The following is a 22,974-nucleotide window of genomic DNA, read 5'->3' on the forward strand; positions in this document are numbered from 1 at the left end:
GTAGATAAAAAGCTCCTATACTTACAGTGTAACTAATTTAGCAGGCTGAAAAAGTGACCTGAAATATTAAATGGTCATATTAAACGATACCAAGTCTGGGAGAAGTCCTTGCTTTTTCTGAAACAAGAGATCTTAATGAAATGGAATGGTGAAAAAGGAGACTGTGGGCTATCACAATAAAGTGTAGATGGAAACTAGGAGGGTTCAGGGGAGATCTGAAGAAATTCAAAGAAATGAAGATAAATTCTTAAGAGTGGAATCCTAGCTCCACTGAAGTCAGTGGAAAAACTCCTCTTGACTTCAGGCCAGGAAACCTACAAGAGAGTTAATGGTTTTGCTAGACTACTTGGGAATAAAGAGAGCAACCAAGGAGGATAAGGATATTGCACAGAAACTAAACTAACTTACTTACAATAGACTTCATGAGAGAAAGTGAGGAGGTTGGGGTAGATAGCTAATCCAGTTATTTTTTGTCTTTTTATGTTTTATATTCCTTTAAAAATGCACTACGGGTAATTTTGGAAACTACAGGCCAGTAAGTTTTACATTGCTACCAAGTAAAATATTTGAAATAATAACTATACAACATCTAGATGAGCAGGATATGATAGGGACAGACTACAATTGTTTCTTTAAAGAATAACTGTGTTTCTCCAATTAGAATTATTTAAGCGAGCAAACAAAAAGGTGGGTAAAGGAGAACTGTTAAATATTTATTTAGACCTTCAATAAGCCTTTGATAATAGCTGCTGAGGAGGAAATTTAAGTAAACTAAGGGTATGGCTACACTTGAAATTTCAAAGCGCTGCCGTGGCAGCGCTTTGAAGTGTGAGTGTGGTCGCAGCACCAGCGCTGGGAGTGAGCTCTCCCAGGGCTGCACGTAAACCCCATCCTCTACAGGTGTAGCTTGCAGAGCTGGGAGCCGCGCTCCCAGTGCTGCGGCACTGATTACACTGAGGCTTTACAGCGCTGTATCTTGCAGCGCTCAGGGGGGTGTTTTTTCACACCCCTGAGCGTGAAAGTTGCAGGGCTGTAAAGTGCCAGTGTAGCCAAGGCCTAAGGAGTTCTAGGGTAAGTAATAAAGTTATGTCACTGATGACACCAGTTAAGTGATAGAAAACAAGGACCAGGAACAAAATGGTCAATTCTCAGCATGGAACGAGGTTAAACGGTGAGGCTACCTTAAGGATCTATATGTAATTGGTGCTTAGAATATACTTATTAATGCGGTAAAGGAGTAAACAGAGAGGTAACAACACTAGCAGATAACTGATGTTTATTTAGATTAGTCTAATCTATAAAGGACTGTGAAGAACTTTAGAAAAACCGAATAGAGTTAGGTATTTCACAACATTATGGCAGATGAAATTTAATGTAAACAAATGCAAGAAAAAATTATATTTATTTATACATGTTGATGGGTTTACTATTTAATGCAACCACTCCAGAAAAGACATGCATGTATTATTGTGGACATCTCAGTGAAAATCTCCGCTTGAGATGCAGTAGAGATTAAAAATAAAAAACACAACATGTTAGAGTTAAGAAAGGGATATAAGACTGAAAATATTACATTGCTTGTATATAAATTGATGGTATGCCACCATCTTGACTACTCTCTTCAGCTGTGGTTAACACATTTTAAAAGTTATATAGAGGAAACTAGAAAGAGATAACAAAAATGATTAAAGACACGGTAAATACATTCATATGGGGAAATATTAAATACACCAGTGCTACTTCGTTTGGGGTTAATCATGCTGCAACTGAAGTCAATGGCAGCAAGAGCAGAGACTGAGAGAGAAGACGAATAAGAGACGGCATGACAGAGTAATGCAAAATAAAGCAACATTCAGAAAAAGTCAAATGAACAAACTTATTTATCCTTTCTCACAATATAAAAACATCCAATTTAATACAGCATTTTGCATGATCCCTCTGTTACTACAAAAGCAGTAAAGAGTCCTGTGGCACCTTATAGACTAACAGACTTTTTGGAGCATGAGCTTTCGTGGGTGAATACCCACTTCGTCAGATGTATGCATCTGACGAAGTGGGTATTCTCCCACGAAAGCTCATGTTCCAAAAAGTCTGTTAGTCTATAAGGTGCCACAGGACTCTTTACTGCTTTTACAGATCCAGACTAACACGGCTACCCCTCAGATACTCTGTTACTACAATCACCTCACTATTAATTCCGTCTCATAATACAAAGATGCACACCCAATGTAAAAGAGAACTTTAAAAATTTATCCATAACCTGCGGAGCTAGGGTGACCAGACAGCAAATGTGAAAAATCTGGACGGGTGTGGGGAGTAATAGGAGCCTATATAAGAAAAAGACCCCAAAATTGGGACTGTCCCTATAAAATCGGGACATCTGGACACTCTATGTGGAGCTCACTACCACAATATATTATGGTATAACTTAGTAGAATTAAAAAGGGTACATTAATTTTAAGAATGTGATCTGTCACTACACTAGAGTGAAAATTTGTAAGGGATATCAAAGCTCATGTCTTATTTTAACTATCTTAAAAGAGCATTGACTAAATAGCTACATGTTATTTGGGTTTGTAGACTAGCCACTGTAAGCCAGATGTTCTGTTACTCCCAGCACCTGTGTATAGCCCTGTATTTTGAGGCCATCATGTGGCCTGCCTACAATTCACATAAGCTAAACTAGGCTCAGGGAGGCTCTAACATACAATCATCCCTTCGGAATTGTTCTGGCAGCCAAGAGTAGAAAGAGCCCAGCATATTCTGGCTTTGGACCCATTATCTGTTAAAATTGAAAATTTCAAAATAAGTTATGTTGGACGCTCTGTCTTACATGCTTTTAGTCTGCCATCTGCTCTGTGTATCAAACACAGATCTCTGCTTCTGTTCTTGCCTATTGATTAGCTATAATATGTTTAATAATATTATTAACAACAATAACAAAGAGGAGGAGGAGGAAAATAGCATAACTGGTAGCACAGTTACTTATTGTGAGCAGGCACTAGAAGCTGTTGGCAAACTGGATTTCATGTTAGAGACTTTTAAAATATGTATATGTAGCTGCAGATATGAAGGATCTCAGGCCTACCAGAAGAAGTGAGTTTTGAGAAGTGCTTAGAACAAGGAAGGTCGTCACTTGGCACGCAAAACCTGTTTAAGGATACAGGGCCACAAGGAAGAGGAGGTGAAGATAGCATGGAAAAACAAATTCAGAGAGTGGTTGGACACAAAATTAGCAGGGCATAAAATTAGAGATAAATGTGGAAGCAGTTGTGCAAAGCCTTGAAGTTTAGGGATAGCAGCTTAAGCTTAAAGCAATGGGATCTAGGACACAGCCCTGAGGCACCCAACAAAGAGTGTGTGAAGGGAGAACTCTCAGTTGAGAGAGATTGGAGGAAAAAAAGCAAAATCTCCCAAGCACAGGAAAGAGAAGTTGTTTATAAAAAGCAAGGATCAATTGTAATGACAAGAATAGAGAGAGAGCAAAGAGGAGGAGGGGCTTTTGGATTTGGTGAGGTGCAAGTCATTGATCTTAGATCAGTTCAAGTTTAACAGAGGAGTCAGTCCCTGGATTCTATCTTGAATGAAGCATTATTGTACCATACACTGTACATTATAGCATTATGATTTGTAAATATCTGCTTGAGTTTGAAAAAACAAAACGTACATTCTAAATTGTATTTATTGCAATTCAAATGCTCTGGCACAAAACTGTGTCCACCTCTTTGAAGATCTGGGCTGTATTAATAAATGTACAAATGTAGTAACAGGACATTACCTGTATATTATCATGGGTTCTTGTTTCAATATATTTCTTTGTTATCAGTAACCCATTTTACTGCTAATAAAGTAAAAGAAAGGATCAATCCAACATGCACAGGTAAGTGTGTCAAGAACCTCAATAAACTTAATTAGTATTCTAAATATGTTTGTTGCGTTTGTTTACAGGTAGTGGCATAAATAAAATACAACTTTTATATACACTGTCTTTCACACAAGCTGCACTCTGCACCCAGGATGTTTTTCAGAGTTAAATAATAAAATAATTATTTAGTTTTCATGTTCTCTGAGGCAGGGAGTGTCTTTTTGTTCTGTTTGTAGCTGATTCCCTAGGGATCCTGGCCCATGACTGGGGCTCATAGATACTACGAAAATAAATAACAATAAATAATGATAAAATTAATTTAAAAAAAGAGCAGAAGGGGAAAAATGTAAGAAGCAAATCAAAAATGAAAAGAGAAGTTTTCAGCTAGATTTGAGAAGAGGATAAAATTGTCCAGCTATGCCAGAAGATGGACAGGAGACACTGGATGTGGTTTAACTTTATTTCTAAATGTTAGGGAGTCCTCAGCAGATAAAAGTGTACAGTGCAGGTAATTCCATAATCACTGACAAATTCCTAGGGGAGGCCTTCCCCCTTTATCCATCCTGGTCCCAAGCCAAACTGCTGGTGGCACCTTGCCACATCACTCCTCAAATGAGGGTTCGTGGGGTCTATAAAGTGGGGGAGAGAGGCTGGCTCACTGTCATACCAGTCATAGGAGCCCTGGCCTCCTCTCTTCCATTCCTTTAAAGAACACTCCCTTTACCAATCCATTTTTATCTGATCACTCTATCCCTTCCCTACAGAGCACCTGTACTGGACATCTGTCCCACTTTTATATACATAGCTTAATCCCTGTTTCATGTTCACCTTAACTAAGCCCCCAACCTGTGGTGGAGAAAGTGAAGCCCCTCTCTCCCCCACCCCCACCCCCAGCCTCATCTTGGCCAATCTGGCAGTGAGGGAAAAAATATTCTTCCCAGTTCCAGAAAAGAATGACAAGCATAATGCTCACAGCTGATCATGACAAAACCTGGTAGTCTCCTCTCTCTTCCTGTCACCTGAAAGGGACGGGTGAGCATACACACTATGACCTGGTCTGAAGCAGCTGCAACAAGTAACCTTCCGGCTATCTAACCCTTCAAGGGGCCACACACCTTCTCCTACAAGCCAGACAATGGCTACCACCACCTAATGTATGGTGAGGTTATTCTATGAGGAAAAAACTGATAGGCTATTTTAGACAAGAGATCTGCAGAGGAGAAGTCTCTGATATCAGTGGTAGCAAGATTGTGTGGATGCATCAAGACACTGGGACCAGGTGATCAGAGAAAAGAATGGGAGTAGGCAGAGGTAATGTCTCTGGAATAGGGCAAAGCAGGTCCATACAGAATCAAATGAGGTTAAATCGATATTGGATCCTAAAATGGAGAGACAGTCAAGTTACTTGTGGATGAGGTATTGTGGTCATGATTTGGGAAAAGTTCTGCACATGCTAATCACAACACAGAGAACAGGCATTTGAGAAAGACATAGAATAGGCCAAAAAAAAAAAAAAAAGCATGAGCAAGGATTTCAGCAGAGGTGTCTGAAGATGCCAAAGTTACAGAGTGTGAAGATATAATGGAATATAATGAAAAATATGGAGAGAGAATTTGAGAAGAACTGTTCCTATTTCCTGAGAGAAAGACTTCTGTTTTTGAAATATCCCAAAGGGTAATTTTGGGCAATTGCTCTTCTGCTTTGAGTGTTTTTGCCTATAAGGAATTGATGGGATCTATTCTGTTACTCTTTCTGTTCAAAGTGTATTTGAGGCTGCTGGACAGGTAAGTGAGAGGACATGTGATACTATACATAAAGCCTGGGCTCTAAAGTCTCCATCAAATCTGTACTGTCTGGCATAGTGGAATGAGTGACCCAGTGCCTACGTGTGGAGTTGGACAAAGGTTACTGTCTTTGGTGCAAAACAACAAAGAGTTTAATAATGTTGATTGGTGGAAGCAGTCAAAAAAGCTGAAGTATATTGTCTTTGTAGCCCAAACTGAGGGAGCACGTCAGGCATCTGCATTACATATCTGTAATCCACATGTTGCTTTAAATCATGGGATGCTCCTGGAAACCAAGGGCACTTTTTTCCATCTTTACCTTGAAGTAAGGTTGTAAATTCTCCTTTTGGATACAGACTTGACAACAGTTATCCCATGCTTTTGTCAATTTGAGATTGGATTACTTTAATATGCGCTGTGTGTATGAGATTGCATATCGAGACTAGGTTGTTCTATAAACTTATTAAAGAATTAAAATTGTGCAAGAAAGTTTTCAGCTTTTTATAATTTGTGAAGTGCCTAAAGTTCAACGTGTGCTAAAAAATAAAACAATATATTTTTTCTTCTAACGTACAATGGCCCAGATTTTCAGCTGGACCTCAGTCCGTGTTGGGGGGTGAAAATGTGCACCTGTATTAAGTGTTAGTACAAATATTAGCAATTAGATAGTCAGCAACCTACCAGTGAGATGGCTTACACATGCACAAACATGTAGTGAACTGTGTAACATAAATACTTGGATCTGCAATTCAGTGATGGCATAAAAATGCAGAGGCAAATTTTTGCATTCACTATATTGCACCTAGAAAAAGAGTAGCCACTTTCAAGAATATGGGCCTATAACATTAAAGTTACTCCAACAATAAAGCTCAACATCAAAAGTTGATGGAACCAAAACTGTTTATGCAGTCTTAGTATTGTGAGTAAAGCATCCTTACTAGCAAAATTACTGCTTGAGTTTTAGTGCTCTGTAAAAGATTGGCAACTTCCATGTTCTAAATTTATGAAAAATTATAAAACTGCACTGCAGAGGAGTCTGCATGTGCATATTTAGAATATATATTTTAAGCATATAATACATAGTAAACTTAAAAGATAGCACATTCCTATATAGAACCATTTAGTGAAAAACATGAAAACTTTGCCCAATTGCTGCGAATTCACAGCAGAAGTGGCAAAAAGTTTTCAGAGAAGCATCTACTTTGCTGAAAAGACCTATAGACACCCCCCTCAGTTTCCTACACATTTCCACAACACCATGCTATGGGGATCTGACACTCTTCTGTTTAAGGCAGCTGAAGCGACTATATTTCTGGAGTGATCTTTTAGTCAAGAAAAAGCAGAACGAATTGTGTATGTGCAACAACTGGGGTTGGAGTAATGTAAAAAAAGAAATCACAACTGCTGATCCCAGGTAAGACATATAACATTTAAACAACTAAATAAGAAAAGTCAAAGGGCTGGAATGATTGTAAAGTACAAGAGCATGAGTCTAGAAAGATCAGAAAATAGATGAACAGAGTAGTACCATGTAAGAGAGTAAAATGAAATATAAAGTAAAACAATATAAAAATAGTAAGGAGGAGAATATAAAACTATAGGGAAACATTACAGGTGATTAACAATATGAAGGCAAAGTAGAGAAATATTTTAATTATCAAAATTTGATGATCATTCACTGTTTCCGTGTTACAAACTGCACAAACTTTACGAAGGCAAAGGCTTTGTCTACACTACGCATTTAAACCGATTTTAGCAGCGTTAAACCGATTTAACACTGTACCCGTCCACACTACGAGGCCCTTTATATCGATATAAAGGGCTCTTTATATCGGTTTCTGTACTCCTCCCCAACGAGAGGAGTAGCGCTAAAATCGGTATTACCATATCGGATTAGGGTTAGTGTGGCCGCAAATCGACGGCACTGTCCTCCGGGCGGTATCCCACAGTGCAGCACTGTGACAGCTCTGGACAGCAATCTCAGCTCGGATGCAGTGGCCAGGAAAACAGGAAAAGCCCCGCGAAATTTTGATTTTCATTTCCTGTTTGCCCAGCGTGGAGCTCTGATCAGCATGGGGGGCAATGCAATCCCAAATCCAAAAAGAGCTCCAGCATGGACCGTACGGGAGATACTGGATCTGATCGCTGTATGGGGAAACAAATCTGTTCTATCAGAGCTCCGTTACAGAAGACGAAATGCCATAGCGTTTGAAAAAAAAATCTACAGGCTACACAGTGCTGCGTGACAAGCGTAACAGGAAGCCAGAGACTCAAATGGACGCTCATGGAGGGAGGGAGGGGGTACTGAGGACTCCAGCTATCCCACAATCCCCAGCAGTCTCCGAAAAGTATTTGCATTCTTGGCTGAGCTCCTAATGCCTGTAGGTTCAAACACATTGTCCGGCATGGTTCAGGGAATAGCTCGTCAATTTACTACCCCCCCGCCACGTGAAAGAAAAGGGAAAGAAATCGTTTCTTGACTTCTTTCAATGTCACCCTATGTCTACTGAATGCTGCTGGTAGACACCATGCTGCAGCAGTGAAGAGCAGTATCCGCTCCTCTCCCCTCCCTGGTGGCAGACGGCACAATATGACTGATATCCGTCGTCACCATCAGCCCGTGAGTGCTCCGGGCTTGCCGCAGGTGAGGTCGGCCGGGGGCGCCTGTGTAAAAATAGGAATGATTCCTGGTCATTCCCAGTAGATGGGACAGAACGGCTGGTAACCTTCCTCATCATAGCAACTGGGGGCTGAGATCAATCAGCCCCCTCCCTTTCATGTGAAAAGAAAAGATTCTGTACTGCCTGGACTATCATAGCAGCGGGATGCTGGGCTCCTCTCCCCAGCACTGCTTAATGTCCTGCCTGGACTGTCATAGCACCGGGAGGATGCCTCCCCTTCATTTTATCTCACTAACAAGTCACTGTTTCTTATTCCTGCATTCTTTATAACTTCATGACACAAATGGGGGGGGGGGACACTGCCATGGTAGCCCAGGAAGGTTGGGGGAAGAGGGAAGCAACGGGTGGGGTTGTTGCAGGGGCACCCCCCGTGAATGGCATGTAGCTCATCATTTCTGCGGGATCTGACATGGAGCAGCTGTGCTCTCTGATACACTGCTTCTCTAGTACACTTGCCCCATATTCTAGGCAGGACTGACTCTATTATTAGAAACCATAAAGGAGGGATTGACTCGGGGAGTCATTCCCAGTTTTGCTTTTGCGCCCCCGGCCGATCTCAGCTAGAGGCACCCATGATAGCAGCAGACAGCACAGAAGGACAGATAACCGTCATATCATTGCCAATTTACACCGGCAGCAGGTGGTACAGAACGACTGGTAACCGTCTCTGCTATCATACAAAAGCAAATGAATGCTGCTGTGTAGCACTGGAGTATCGTCTCTGTCCGTGGCATCCAGTACACATACGGTGACTGTAAAAAAAAAAAAAGCTGAAAGGGCTCCATGGTTGCCGTGCTATGGTGTCTGTCAGGGCAATCCAGGGAAAAACGGCACGAAATGATTGTCTGCCGTTGCTTTCCCGGAGGAAGGAATGACTGACGACATTTACCCAGAACCACCTGCGACAATGATTTTTGCCCCATCAGCCACTGGGCTCTCAACCCAGAATTCTAAGGGGCGGGGGAGACTGCGGGAACTATGGGATAGCTACGGAATAGCTACCCACAGTGCAACGCTCCGGAAATCAACACTAGCCTCGGACCATGGACGCACACCGCCGAATCAATGTGCTTAGTGTGGCCGCGTGCACTCGACTTTATACAATCTGTTTTATAAAACCGGTTTATGTAAAATCAGAATAATCCCGTAGTGTAGACGTACCCAAAGTGGCTGCTCCAAAGGTAGCTTATTGTAATGTGATCCAAAACATCAGCAAATGTAGCAGACTTAAATGGTATGAACACAGTAAGATGGAACATTGCACTCACTCGCTTTGCCTGACACTTTCAAATGCCTGGCAGTGGGAGACAGAACCACTACAATTTCAAACGCTCACAGACAGATCCTGTATTTGAATATGATGAGATAAAAGGTCAACCACAAACTTTAAGATTCTATGAATTCTTTAGGCGGTACTCTTTCAATTCCAAACTAAAATCAACTATAAAGGGAAGAAATACAATAGTCCATTGTCATAAAGTGTATTTGCCCATTATTTTCCAACCTTTTACTAGGCTAATTGATAAGAATGTGAAATGAAATTTTCAGTAGGCATTAATATATTATGTTATTAGGTGAAACAGTTCTGATGAGTTGGATATCCTGAGATCTGCACTGCTTATACCTTCATCAGCTCAATTACATGTTTCTCACCTATTTAATAAAGCTTGACATATCTCTATTAATTGAAGCGTTTCCATAGTTTATTTCCTTATATTCTATACCAAGTTTCATACAGTGAATGAGAGACTTGCATCAGAGAGGTCTCCTGAAACAGAGCAAGACTCCAAAGTAAATGGAGATGGATCATCAGATGGGACAATGTAATGATATAAAAAATGGAAAGACAGGGGATTGGAATATTATGAAGTTAAAGAAACAAGGGAATGAAAGTGATTGAAACTGGAATGATAGGTAACCTACTGTAAGTGGTGTGAAAGCGTAACAGTAGGGGACTGGAATAATCAGATATGGTAACGACCTAACAATGGAATGCTTTCAAATTGAAGCACCTCAAAAATGAAATGATCTTAGAGCAGAATAATCACATTTACCTCTGGGAATAAAATTTAAAGGTTAAAAAAAAGTTTGAAAAACTAACACTTTGAGGTTTATGCACATGGAACTGCAAAAAGAAAAGATCCATTCTCGCTAAAAGTGGGAAAAGTAAAAGGGGCAGGGTGAGAATTGATGGCAGAATACAAAGGGGAAAGGTTGACTGAAACCGTGCATAGCTGAAACTCCTCTTCTTTCGTAGGGCAGAACAGGAGGAGGAAGAAAGCTGACTGTACTGGGGAATACTCATATTTCTAATTTAACTCAGCTTCAATCCTTATTCTCTTCCATTACACAAAATTTTATTCCTCTTTCCTCACAGGCCCCAGAAAAGAGATATAAAAGGGTTTGGGTGTATTTAAGTTTGTGCAAATAATTTAAATCCTAAAATGAAATAGGTACTAGAATAACGTTAAATGGGAATGATCGTGTACTGGACCGCTATATGAATACACTTTTTAAGAACACCTGACTTTTGTTTTCTGCTTGCTATTTTAAGATCAAAGAGTGATTCAAATGCTAGAAAATCCTACTGATATTAAGCCCATTTGTTTCAAGAGTCTGGATTTGCTCTTAAGAAGCAGAATATTTTCATAAGTGAATTCAGACTGTTAATTCAATGGGATTGTTATCATTAGAATTTACACTTTCATTGTGCTTTAATCGAAGGGGTAGGAGAGGAAGTGATGACAACTCCCTCCCACAAAACCCCAAATGGTAGGATACTTACTTCCCCATCCTCATTTGTCAACTTTCCGCCTTATTCAACTGGCAGCAGTGGGAATTGTAGGAACGGCATAACCACTCATTATGCCCTATTCAGGAACTGCTTTTTTTTTTTTTTTTTTTTTTCAGTCTTTCCATTTTTCATAGAAACCTGGTAACTAATTTGTTTTTCTAAAACTGCTATGGACAACTTTACAACTTGAAATTTTCCTTCTTCTCTCGAATCTACATAGTTAAATGGAATGTCTTTTGATATTCACTGTCAATATTTGATATGCAGTGTCATCGGCCAACGTAAGTACACATGGCCAACAGATGTACAAAGTTTTCTGGCATTAACTCACAGTGAATCATGCTCATGTACTGATACTTAAAGTCACAGAGGTGTGGCCAACCAATCCAATGGAAAGACAAAAGAACAAACAGAGACCTGAGTTTGATTTCCAACTGCATTCTCGTGCTCCTTGCTCGGCACTATTAAATAGGCAACACTAACTCTCACGGAGGTAGAGGAAGTAAGAGCATGAAGTTGGTTCAATAAAGATCCCTCTGATCAATTAAGGAGCTGTGTTCACTGGCTCCGAAAGGACTTTCAAGCCCATCCATATTTAAATAGGAGGATGTTGGCCATGTTATAGAGGATGTAGTGTCAAGTAAGGGGGAAAAGGAGGATCTTGAGGGCTCTGACAATGATGTATAAGACCTCAACTTCTATGAGCAAACAAAGGTACAAATGTTTCCACACTAATATTGAGATCAGAGGGAATACAGAATATGCAGTGCTGTCACAATTTCACCGTAACTCTTGCAATAAGTGGCATTTGTCTAAAAAGCTCCAACTCCTGAGTCCTGGCTTTTTCATAAGAATCTCAACATTCATTAAAAATAAGAAAAGCTGGAACTGAGACTCAAGTATAACTTAAAGGCTCAAAAACCAAAGACAAATAAAAAGAACACTTAAAAAAAGAATCTAATGAGTATTAAGATAATCTCATTAATTTTGGTCTGTCATATGATTTTTGAAAGTGTGGGGCTGACAATACTAAATATGCAAACAATTAAATAATGAAAAGAATTAAACATGTATGTATTACATTATTTTGTTGTCTAGTTTGTTTGTTAGTTGATTAAAAATGATCCATGTTACTTTATCTTCTGGCAAATCATAAATGCTGGAGGAAAATAATACCAATATTATTATTTGCACAAATTATATTTGCACAAAAATCTGCTAATATGAAAACACTGCTGTGGTGCCTAGGCACATGACTTCTTCATGCTTCATAATCCACCTGAGGCATGAAAAGTAGCTACAGTGCCTGCTTATTGCATGTCCTGTCCAGTGTTATTACTTGCCTCACATATTATAAAATGTTTTAAACGTAACGGATTCCCTGAAATCCATCTAGTTTTAATTCCAGTTATTTTGGGGGTTTATTGGACCTAAGCATATATACACGCATGGTCTGAATCTCCTCACACTTGTATTAGCGAAAATCAGGAACAGACTTCAGAAAAGTGAATATTTGTGTGAAACATTTCACACAGCTGTAGTTCTGAGGCCCTGATGAGTGGATTCCATTGAAGCCAGTGGTGATCTAAGTGGGCACAGCTGTCCACCCATGTGGGATCGGGGCCATAAAGTGAAGTCCTCACCCTTGGAATTCAATGGGGATTTTGCCAGTGACTTCAAGGGGGTTAGAGTTGGACCTTCAGTCTTTTCTGCTATGCAGTATAGTGATGGTGTGTCATATGCCAACAATTGTTTTTTAAATTGTGTTTCATAAAGTTGTGGCTAAATACCTCTTCTAACTAAGTAGACTGGTCTGTTGTATTTATCTGTCCTCCCACAGTGGCAATGGCATTGGGATTATGTTTACGAATGAGAATTTTCTTTAACCATGATAAGAAAACATTGCAGTTAGGACAGATTTTTTTATATTTAAAAATCAATACAGACTCAGAATAATACCAATGCTGGTGTTCTTTACATCAATATATTGGTCCATTTACAGAGGCTTTCAAAAACTTTAGGGGTACTTACTTTATATGTAATTGTTATACACATAACTGCCTATTAGTTTAGCTCCTGTTAAAAAAAGTGGTAACTTCCTCTGCCCATTTTTTCCCCACTTCTGTGCTTTCCTCCTTGAATAAACATCATAAAACATATTTTTCTACAAACATATAAAATACATATACTACCACAACATATATTCTTGAACACAGGATATTAGTAAATATTATAAACAGTACATCCAACAAATACATACAATGCATGGATGCTTTTATATCTATGTGATAAATGATAGAGCTATATGATACACATATCTACCAAACACCCTTGATCACTTCATCTGCTCTCTGCCCACTAATGCACATCCTCCAGGCCTTAATCTAAAATTCAAACTGTTGAGCAAGTCAAAAAGGTGTAATTCTTTTCTAAATAAATCAGCCACAGAAATATTTACTCTTCCCCCCTCCCCACCCACAAATTAAGCTAGCTCAAGGACCAAGACAAGCAGAATTCAATTCTGAGTCAGTAACAGCTTTTAATATGTAAAAATGTCAAAAATGTAAAGTCTGTTACCTTGCATCCCTGTAAATCTGACACTAGTTCATCATGGGCCTACAACTAGAGTAATTTCACATTTGGGAAGAGAAGGAAGAAACAATCCTTTGGCATATTGATTTAGATAAAAAAATAATTATTGAAATATTAGAGGTGTTTGAAATGCTAAAACAGCACACAGATATCCACACTGAGTATTATCAAAATATTTTATAGTATATACAAGATGTGTGGTAAGGTGGAACTGTTTACATGTAGTCCATTGGAGATGGGGTTTGAAGCTAAATTGTTGTAGAGATTGGATTCAATGCTGTTGAAATCTGGAAAGCTGTTGTCAGGAGATATTGGTTCCAACTAGTAGAAATCCCGCAGATCAGATCAGCTGCTTTCAAGGGATTTACATAACCTTTTACTGGACCACAATGAGAAACTATGGTGGTCACGTATCAAAACATTTCAGTTGCCTTATGTAACTAAATAACTTTACCTCAGAATTTGTCATGTTTTACATATTCTCTATGCTTAGGAAGCGTAAGGAATCCTGCAAATATCAAAATTATATCATCTTATTATCTAAGGCAAAATTGGAAAGCGTGACCTTCTAGTTTTGGATCTACTCAAAATCAAAGTTGAAGGAGCAAGTTCAGATAAAAAGATCTAAATAATTTCTCCATTCCCTAATACTGTACACGTAAGTAATTACAAACTGCAAAGAATGCATTTGTTTGCCAATATATGCATACCCAAAGCACGCAAATATTAGCTGATGAACACACACCTGGCACTGCTTTACTGTGTTTATAACATGGTTAATTTGGGCTATTAAAACAATTAATATGAATCTACAAAAACAAAGAGCTCAACTATAGTATATTTATTTGATACAACTACAAGATATAACACAAACATATTTATAGTTGCAAATAATTGGATGCTCTTGGCAGTAAGATAGCAATTTCTATTTTCTCTAGTAGTCAGCATTTTCCAATTAAAACACTAGCAAGCTGTATCAAATAAGCTGTGTATGAAGTGTGAGTTTTAAATTTCCTTTAGTTTCCTCTCCTTCTCTTCTTTCAATCTCTTAATTCTTTCTTGTCTCTCCGGGATGTCTTGTCCTCTCCACTCTCTGTCCCCTGATTCTCTTAACTAATGCCTGCCCATCCTGCATCAACAGGAAGCATTGTTAATTGGATCAGCAGGGATGAAAGACAGTGCCTGGAAGGTGTGTGGGGGGGGGGAGAGGGAAGCAAGAGCGTGTGCTTGATAAGGCAGAAGAAGGTCCCTTCTCTAAAGGTGGGCCCGCCTCTCATTGGATGGGCTGGAAGGACCAGCTGGGTTGACTGGCTCTTTTGTGCTCTCCTCTCCCTTGTCTATTTAAATTCTTCCTGGGCATCTTATTAGTCCCATTAAGTGCTGCCAAATAACTTTGTCCAGGATGCCAGAAGAAAGGAGACACGTGGAGTTGCAGGTGTGACAATGCTAATTTCTGGTGCCCCCAATAGCCATTGTTCAGTGTGGATAAAGACTAAAAGACCAGTCTCCAGAAGTACGTGGCACCCAGGATTTCACTTGTAGACCCTTGTTCTTAAAGGAGAAAGGGAGACCTGAAGTCTGTGTGGACTGGTTATATGGACTGGTTATTGGTTAAACGGTGGGAGCTCTGTAAGTCCATACTGGACCCAGTTAAATGCCTTGTATATGGGCGGGGGTGGGCATATAGCACTCCTCCCCAGTATAAAATTACTGAAGTTGTGACCTGTTGCTTAGATCCATCCCTGTATCCGTTCATTCACCTGCATGCCCTGAACAACAGGCAGAAGCAGACTTTCAAAAGAGTCATTGTGGATAGTCCTGATGCAACCAAATACTCCAGAGCTCAAGATTTGAGCCTCTATTTGAAAACATTAATGCATTTTGAGCAGTCAGTGTTTTATAACCATAATTCAAAATATTTGTTTCTTCTTTCCCTTTTTTGCCTCAAACTGTAGCTACAGTATGCAATATTTTTTGCCATGACCATGTCTATACAACACACTCATATCCATACAACCACAGATATGCACAGATACATGCACATTGTACACAACACACGTAAACACATCTGCCAAACCGTTACAAACCAACTGTAATAGCAAGTGTCATTCTCTTCTGTAAAATAGCTGTTTTTAACACACATGATCTAACTCTTGTTTGCTCTTTAAAGTTTTATTGTCTTGGCATTTTATACAGGAGGAGAGCATTAGCATACTCAAGAGAACTGCTAAAAGTAAAAAGCCTCAAGCTACCTAATGCATGGTTGATAGCATAAAGCAAGGGATATAAAAACTTTTGTCTGATTGCTCACTTTACTTGTTTTAGAGCAGAGTTACTCTCAAGAGCATATATTCATCTTCTTCTTCTAGTTTTATTACTTCTTTTGTATTATTTAATACATTTAAAGACACTTCTAAAAGACAAATTTTTCCATTTTGAAACAGTAACGATTTGGAACCTGATAAAACACATTAACGTTCACAGTGTTTTTTTCCCCTCTCAAAGGTGATGCAGTACATGTGTAACAAAGTAATTAGATGCATAGTAAATAAATATTTCTACATGATTATATGTAGATATCTATATATCAATCAAAACAAAACCAAACAACCCCACCCCAGCAAATCTTATATCTGTTAAAGGTCAAATCCTATAGTAGAAGAAAAACAGAGCTTAGTCTAAATTACTAATATAGCTAAACAGCACTGTATTAGAGATTAAAATAAACATAAAAATGTGAAAGAGAAAGCAATGAAAAAGGCAAATCAGGTCAGCTATTTTAAATACAGGAATAACTGAGAACATAACTGTACATATTCCAGTATACATTTAAAAAAATCATCTTATGGTGAACTTAAATCTAAGTCTATTTAGATATCATATTCCTAATTATTATATAAATAACCTGGGAAACCGTACCTTCAAGGTACATGTTTTACTATTTAGTAAACAAAAACTGCTACGTTTGACATCACTGATTAAGGCCAGGCATTTCTAAAGCTTCATACTCATTTCTGAAATCCACAATACATCAATTTTTAATACTTCCACTCTCTCAGCTCCATTAAAAAGATGGTAGGGGAAAGATTTTAGAGTAATTAATGATATAGTTAGCTGCTAAATATTAATAGGAATCGTAGTCTTGCATAAAATATAACATATAAACCTTGCCAATACAGACGCACCAGTAATTAAAGTTGAATATGTAATTACACTGATTTATAAGACAGGCAAAAAGTTACACTTTACTAGCTTCTATGTAAACTGTAGGTAACAGTTAAACTTTGCATTTTACCGTTTATATAAATGGGCAATATCTCCACTACAGTTCATAAATGGTTTAGAGACCTGTGGTGAAAATTACAACTAATTCCAACATGAAAATTCTTACTGTACCTTATAGCCAGAGATGTGACAATGACCACGCACACAAAGATACATCTTTCCATAGACTCCAATATTATATGCTTGGTAGTGAGGAAAAAATGGTACTAAATAATATTTATACAGAGGGGCCCTAAAGCATGGCACCTATACAGCAAATAAGCTTCCTATGAACAAATGAGTCTCAGGAGCCATTTTAATGTTTAGTTTTCAAGTTAGTTTTTACTTACCTGTGCTTCAAAGAGCTTTTCAGTAACTTGGAGTTTCAAAAAAACGCATAATTTTTTCTAAAAACTCTGCTAACCACTCACTTACATGTGAGGCTGGGGAGAGCAGCCCGGACTGCTATTTCCATTACTGTCAATGTGATCCAGTGAACCATTGAGATCTTCATGGACTGCCTGCAGTAAGCCACTGGATGCGTTATTTATCAATCCTGGGTTACTAAGCAAAGGTAAACTACTCTCTGCCAGTGCAGCCTAGCAAAATAAATAAGATATAGAATTCTTAGCCCATTTATCTACAAAACAGTTTTCAAATGTATATACACGTGTACACACATGCACACAGAACCTCATTTTGTACAGTGCAAACAATGATCAGAAGTTTTTGTACCATTCACAGTTATTTTCACACGTTGGTTACAATGGTATCTACATTACCGGTTTACTATTTGTGTTAAATGTGTTGAACTATCAGATATGCTATGGCATGCACAGTGCATTCTGTCTTCAAACTATTTCTAACTTTGAATTACACTAACCCTTGTACTCTTCCACACAATGCACGGTTCCTTTGTAATGTAGGCAGCTGCTATACTTCTAAAAATGACCAGAACTTAACTCAAAATAAAAAAGTCCTGACATTTGGCTCTTATGCATAAAAATTATATATTATAATTAAATTTTAAAGTTTTTGCCATGAGCACCATGTTCCCCAACACTATGATGTGAAATCATTTATGACAGCTTGGATAAATATTAATGCATATCCACATGCATTTGCAAAAGCTTCTATCAATCTAACATTTGCAGCAAAACTGAGTGTTCCAGATTTTGCCACAGGGTGTCCTTCTTGCTTCTTCACATCAAAGGTAGCATGAATTAGAACAGTACTTCTTGCAGTGCTAGGTAATACAACTTACTTGGATGATATGCCCAACTATTAAGAATGACCACAATGCCCATATAAACATAAATGCGGATAGTTCTACTCCTAATATAACAGCAAAGAAAGTACGTCTCACATAAGAACATAATGAATACGTGAAAGGAAAGAATAATTTAGGATTTTTACCTGCAAGCTTGCATTAAGAGCTGCTCCGTAGCCTAAGCTGGTGGGTATGTTTTTCACTAATGTTGGGCTTCTGAAAATAAATGATTTTTCAAAGTTTAAAGAAAGGCAGGGATGCTGGGTGGCTCAGTGGGTTAGTGCACTGGATTTTCAGCTCAGAAGAGCAGGGTTTCAAATGAAAAACTAAAGGAGGTGTGTGGGTGTGAAGGGTTCAGTCTATTAGACTACAGTGATTTACTTATATCACAAACCCAAACTATTCACTCTAATTTGACCCACATGGAACTCTGCTCAAGAAAGAAGGCCAGCAGTGAAACATGAGGGTTTATTCTGATCTGGACTGAGATACTCTGGCTAAGGTGGCTTGTGAAGTTTGCACAGTGCCGGCCTCAACTATGCCTGGCTTTCAACAATTATTTGAGTTTTACATTTTCAGAGAGCCAAAAAAAGTTTACAACACCAACATGATATTGCTTTTTAAAAATGTATTACATAAAATTACTTTAGGATGCCAGAGAATAATAAGTTAACTATTTGTTTTCAGAACACTATGAATTAAAAATGAATAAACAACATCATAATGGATTGACTTATTTCTAGAATATATACCTAGCAAATACTTAAATACTCTAGAAATATTATATGCTATGATGTCTAGAGTTCTATTTCCAATAAATTTAAAGGTCAAGGATAAACTGCCACCAGCTTGTTGAGGTCAGTTTGTTGGCAGTTTACAAACAGATGCGTGGTTAAAATGTAATGCTTTCCTGCAAAGAAAAAACATTTAGCTTTTCTCTGTACACCTTTGGCATGCCGAATCATTTTATCAAAACTAATTATGCACTCTAAAAGGAATAAAAAGCATCTACAGCTCCAGTCATACTGACATGGGATTAATCTGAAAGTAGGGCAATATGCAAGCAAAAGGTCCTTCTGTGAAGGCTTCTAATGAATACTACCCTCATCAAGAAGGTATTTTTGAGGTCACTAGGGTAGGGTATGATACCTGTATGCCAAAATGACCTTAAACGACTCTCAACTTTGGTCAAAGGTTTATAGTAAAATTAAACTTGTATAAAGCGCTAACCCATGGGCAACACATGTATGTATTACTATTTTTTAATATATGGTAGAAGGAACGTATGATTGACGAAATTAAAATAATAAACATATGGAGAAATATACTTAGAAACACAACTATGATAGCAGTAAACTCTGTGGGATACCCAGGAAGGTAAAGAACATGAGGAAAATGTTAATTAAGAAATTAAATAAATGTAGCTCATTGATGAGAGAGTATCAACACAGCTACTAACTTGCTACATATTCTCCATATAACAGATCACTTTATCTGTCAGATTGTAGTACAAACAGGATTCACTTGGCTACAGAATGGCAGACCAACTCAGCTGAACAAAACCCACCACCAACGTACCCTGTTATCTTTTGTGACCTTCGCTTCTGGTACTCTACTTCATCCACTGTCCATACTGCTCCTTTAACATTTTCTACTCGAACAAAACACTTGTGCAGGCTAAGATTATGACGCACTGCATTCTAAATCGGACACAAAAGGGGGAAAAGGTGGCAAAATTAATACAATTTAAGAAGGCAGCCCAAGCAGTATACTTTGTTAATCTTCTTATTCTAAATCATCGTGAAAATCTCAGTTTAGTTTAAGTATTAAATTCAAAATATGTATAATATTGTAAACCCCAAACTTACAAATTACTGGAATCTGCAGTTTGAACTTCGTGATAACAGAACCTTCCAAGCTATTTTAATAATAGCTGTGTCAAAACCTTCCTTTCATGGAACTGGTCTAAATTGCAATATCTGTACAAATTACAGTATCTTTGAAAATGCCAGAACAATTAGGTCAGCTCTGTTGTGTCCCTGATCAAGCACTTGGGGATGGTTGAAATGTCCAAAGGAACCAGTCCTGCTTGAGGTATTAAAATGCTAAAAAGGCTACAGTGACAAGTGTTAATTTTGCACAAAGCTTTATGCAAATAAGCTCAAAGGCATTCTTTTCATCCCTATAATAATGAAATGACCGAGTTTGTTTATTCTGTATTATAGATGACATATGCAAGTTACTTTGCAATACTCTCTCTGCACAATAGGACACAAAACTTAGGTTTCAGAAAAGATTTTTCCGGTGAAGTTGTGGGTTGTTGTTGTGTGTTGTGGGTATTTTTGTTTTATTTTTGTTTTTGTAAATATGAAACTGAAACTAAATGGAAAGTCTTGGCAATAACCAGAGAATACTTTTTTCTCTCCCATGATTACACAAACAGATGTTGTTGGCAGCTTTGTATTAGAGTAATTACTCAAAATTAACATTTTTAAATCAAATTAAGTCATTCTTAAAATTTAAACTATAATAAATATACAGCAGACAGCATAATTTACTTTGAGTATTTCTCATAAATCAAATTATAAATCTAAGCAAATATTTCTTCCTGTCAAGGTAAACTGGCATATAGCTATCAAGTACAGTCAGTAATGACCTAATTTTTACTTTACGAATATAAAACAAAGTAATTTTGATGAAGATTTCTTTCTATTTGCACAAAGACAAGCTTCTGGCTTGCTTTAAGAGAAGAATTCTTAAAAAAAAGCATAAGCAGATCTAGCATCTGACCTGAAATCCAAGGATTTGATTGATCTTAATGCCCATGGCTCTGAATATGATAATTTTAATATTAATGAGCAAATGAGCAGTTTTATTATGCATGCGATATAGTTAGAACTAATAAGCTGTTCAGAATGAGTTTTGCTGGATCCCCGAGCTGTGGAGATGAGACCAAGCTAAGATATTAAATCACCTTTCATTTCTTTTAAAATTTCTTTCAGTAAATCAAATGACAGAGCATTCACTACATTCTCTAATGAGTAACAAAAGAAAATGTAAATCTTAAACATAAATATTACTTACTGAAAGAGCTCTAAAACATATTTTCTACAGATTACCACTGACATTTTCATCTTATAAAATACATATCAAGTAACTGTGCATAAATAAAACAATTACATTCATTTACAGTATAGTGCCACGTATGTAGCAACTAATAACATCTAAACATTTTGTAAATTAAAAGCATTCAGAGCTTCACCCATATATCTGTAATCGCTTGCCAGATTAATTTGCATTTTAAATCCAAATTAATTCACTTTAGCATATCTCGCAGTCTAAAATTCTTAGTATGCTGATGAGTGCTTTGCTGCCTCTATTCTTCTCAGCTACAAACATTTTCCCCCTTTTGTACCAAATGGCTTGTGGCTAATTGATGTTTCTGACTGCTTTTTGAAATGAAAATAAAACAGTTCACTTAGTCTGTGCTGAGTGCCCTTATCTTTCCAGACGTTGCTCTTTTTCCAAAAATAGATGCACAGAACTAACATTTTTTTAGCTCCTTGTAGGATCCAGACAATGAAGTTGTTTGGACAGGGATATAGATGAACCCTTTTGTCTAAGTAAATAAACTGCATTTATGTTCTGACAGGATAATATTCACTTTACTTTCTTTTAGTTCCAGCTGAGTAGCTATGGCCCTCACTCCTGTGGCAGCTTCAGTCTGTATGATGAGGTATGATGTGTACAAAAGGCACAGACCAAGACAAAACCTACAGCCTCCATTTGTTGCACAAGGCAAACAGACATTTTTCAAACTAATTAGCCAATAATATGCAAGAGAAAAAGTAATATAGTGCGACTAACAAAGGTGTTGATGATTGAGTGCTCAGACTGTAATTAGTGTGTCAGGCCCTCATTTCTCTGCCAAGCCTCAGCTATTAATTGCACCAAATTAGAAAACTATATCAGAGGCAAAATTATTCTTTCACTTGTCATTTTGAGAGAGGGAATTCATTCCATTCAAGAGGCAGGTTAAAAAGAGGGGAAGCAGATACTAATCTGCTTATGTCATGTAAATAAATGTTCCTCTCCTATCTGGAAGGAAACTGTGCTAGGCATCTTTAAGCTGCTGGGGAAGAAGTTACCTTCCAAGTTGCTGCATTACGCCTGAAGTAAGCAAATGTCCGTGTAAACCAGCTGTAAATTTCATTAAGTGTTAACTGCCTGTCAGAGGATTCCATGATAGCCTGAAATGAGACAAGATACATAGTGACATAAAATAATGGTTTACTAACTAGACTAGATGACACTTTCTCAATCAAGCCTTACTTTAAGCATTAATGAATTTTAATTTAATCAAGCAAAGTTAATTTTCTTTCTACTTACCTGCCTTATGAGAGTTGCATAAGTAAATGGAGGTCTGACATCTGCATTTTTATAAAATTCATAATTTGGGGCAATTTCTATAAAACAAAAATTTAAAACCCCTGCATATTAATGCCACTAGTAATCAGTATTACTTCATATGCTTTATGACATTTTTTACTAGCATTTGTGATGATTTTCTAGACATATTATTTAGGAACACTTAACTGGACAGCAGACAAATCATATTACACAGAAAAGAAAAATGTTTTCTGTGGTCCTTGATGTAAAGGTAAAAATGAAGCATTCTCTAGTCAGTTGTTAAATGTACGTCAACAGTGGCATACTCAGCCATG

At 37.8% G+C, this 22,974-nt stretch overlaps 1 protein-coding gene across 13 annotated transcripts in view; it reads right to left on the bottom strand.

Moving 5' to 3' along the window:
• The window catches only part of FOXP2 (forkhead box P2), a 674,789-nt gene that overhangs the window by 19,602 nt on the left and 632,213 nt on the right, over positions 1-22,974 (bottom strand). For 12 of the 13 annotated variants that reach the window (XM_050936167.1, XM_050936176.1, XM_050936175.1 and 9 more), the window contains 5 exons: positions 22,640-22,716; positions 22,399-22,500; positions 19,829-19,950; positions 18,397-18,466; positions 17,416-17,579 (listed from right to left, as the gene is read on the bottom strand). In XM_050936167.1, coding sequence (XP_050792124.1) covers positions 17,416-17,579; positions 18,397-18,466; positions 19,829-19,950; positions 22,399-22,500; positions 22,640-22,716 — 535 coding nt within the window. The remainder of the gene's footprint in view (positions 1-17,415; positions 17,580-18,396; positions 18,467-19,828; positions 19,951-22,398; positions 22,501-22,639; positions 22,717-22,974) is intronic. The other variant, XM_050936177.1, reaches the window with a different exon arrangement.

The sequence above is a fragment of the Gopherus flavomarginatus genome, chromosome 1 (genome assembly GCF_025201925.1).
Source record: "Gopherus flavomarginatus isolate rGopFla2 chromosome 1, rGopFla2.mat.asm, whole genome shotgun sequence".
Lineage (NCBI taxonomy): Eukaryota > Metazoa > Chordata > Testudines > Testudinidae > Gopherus > Gopherus flavomarginatus.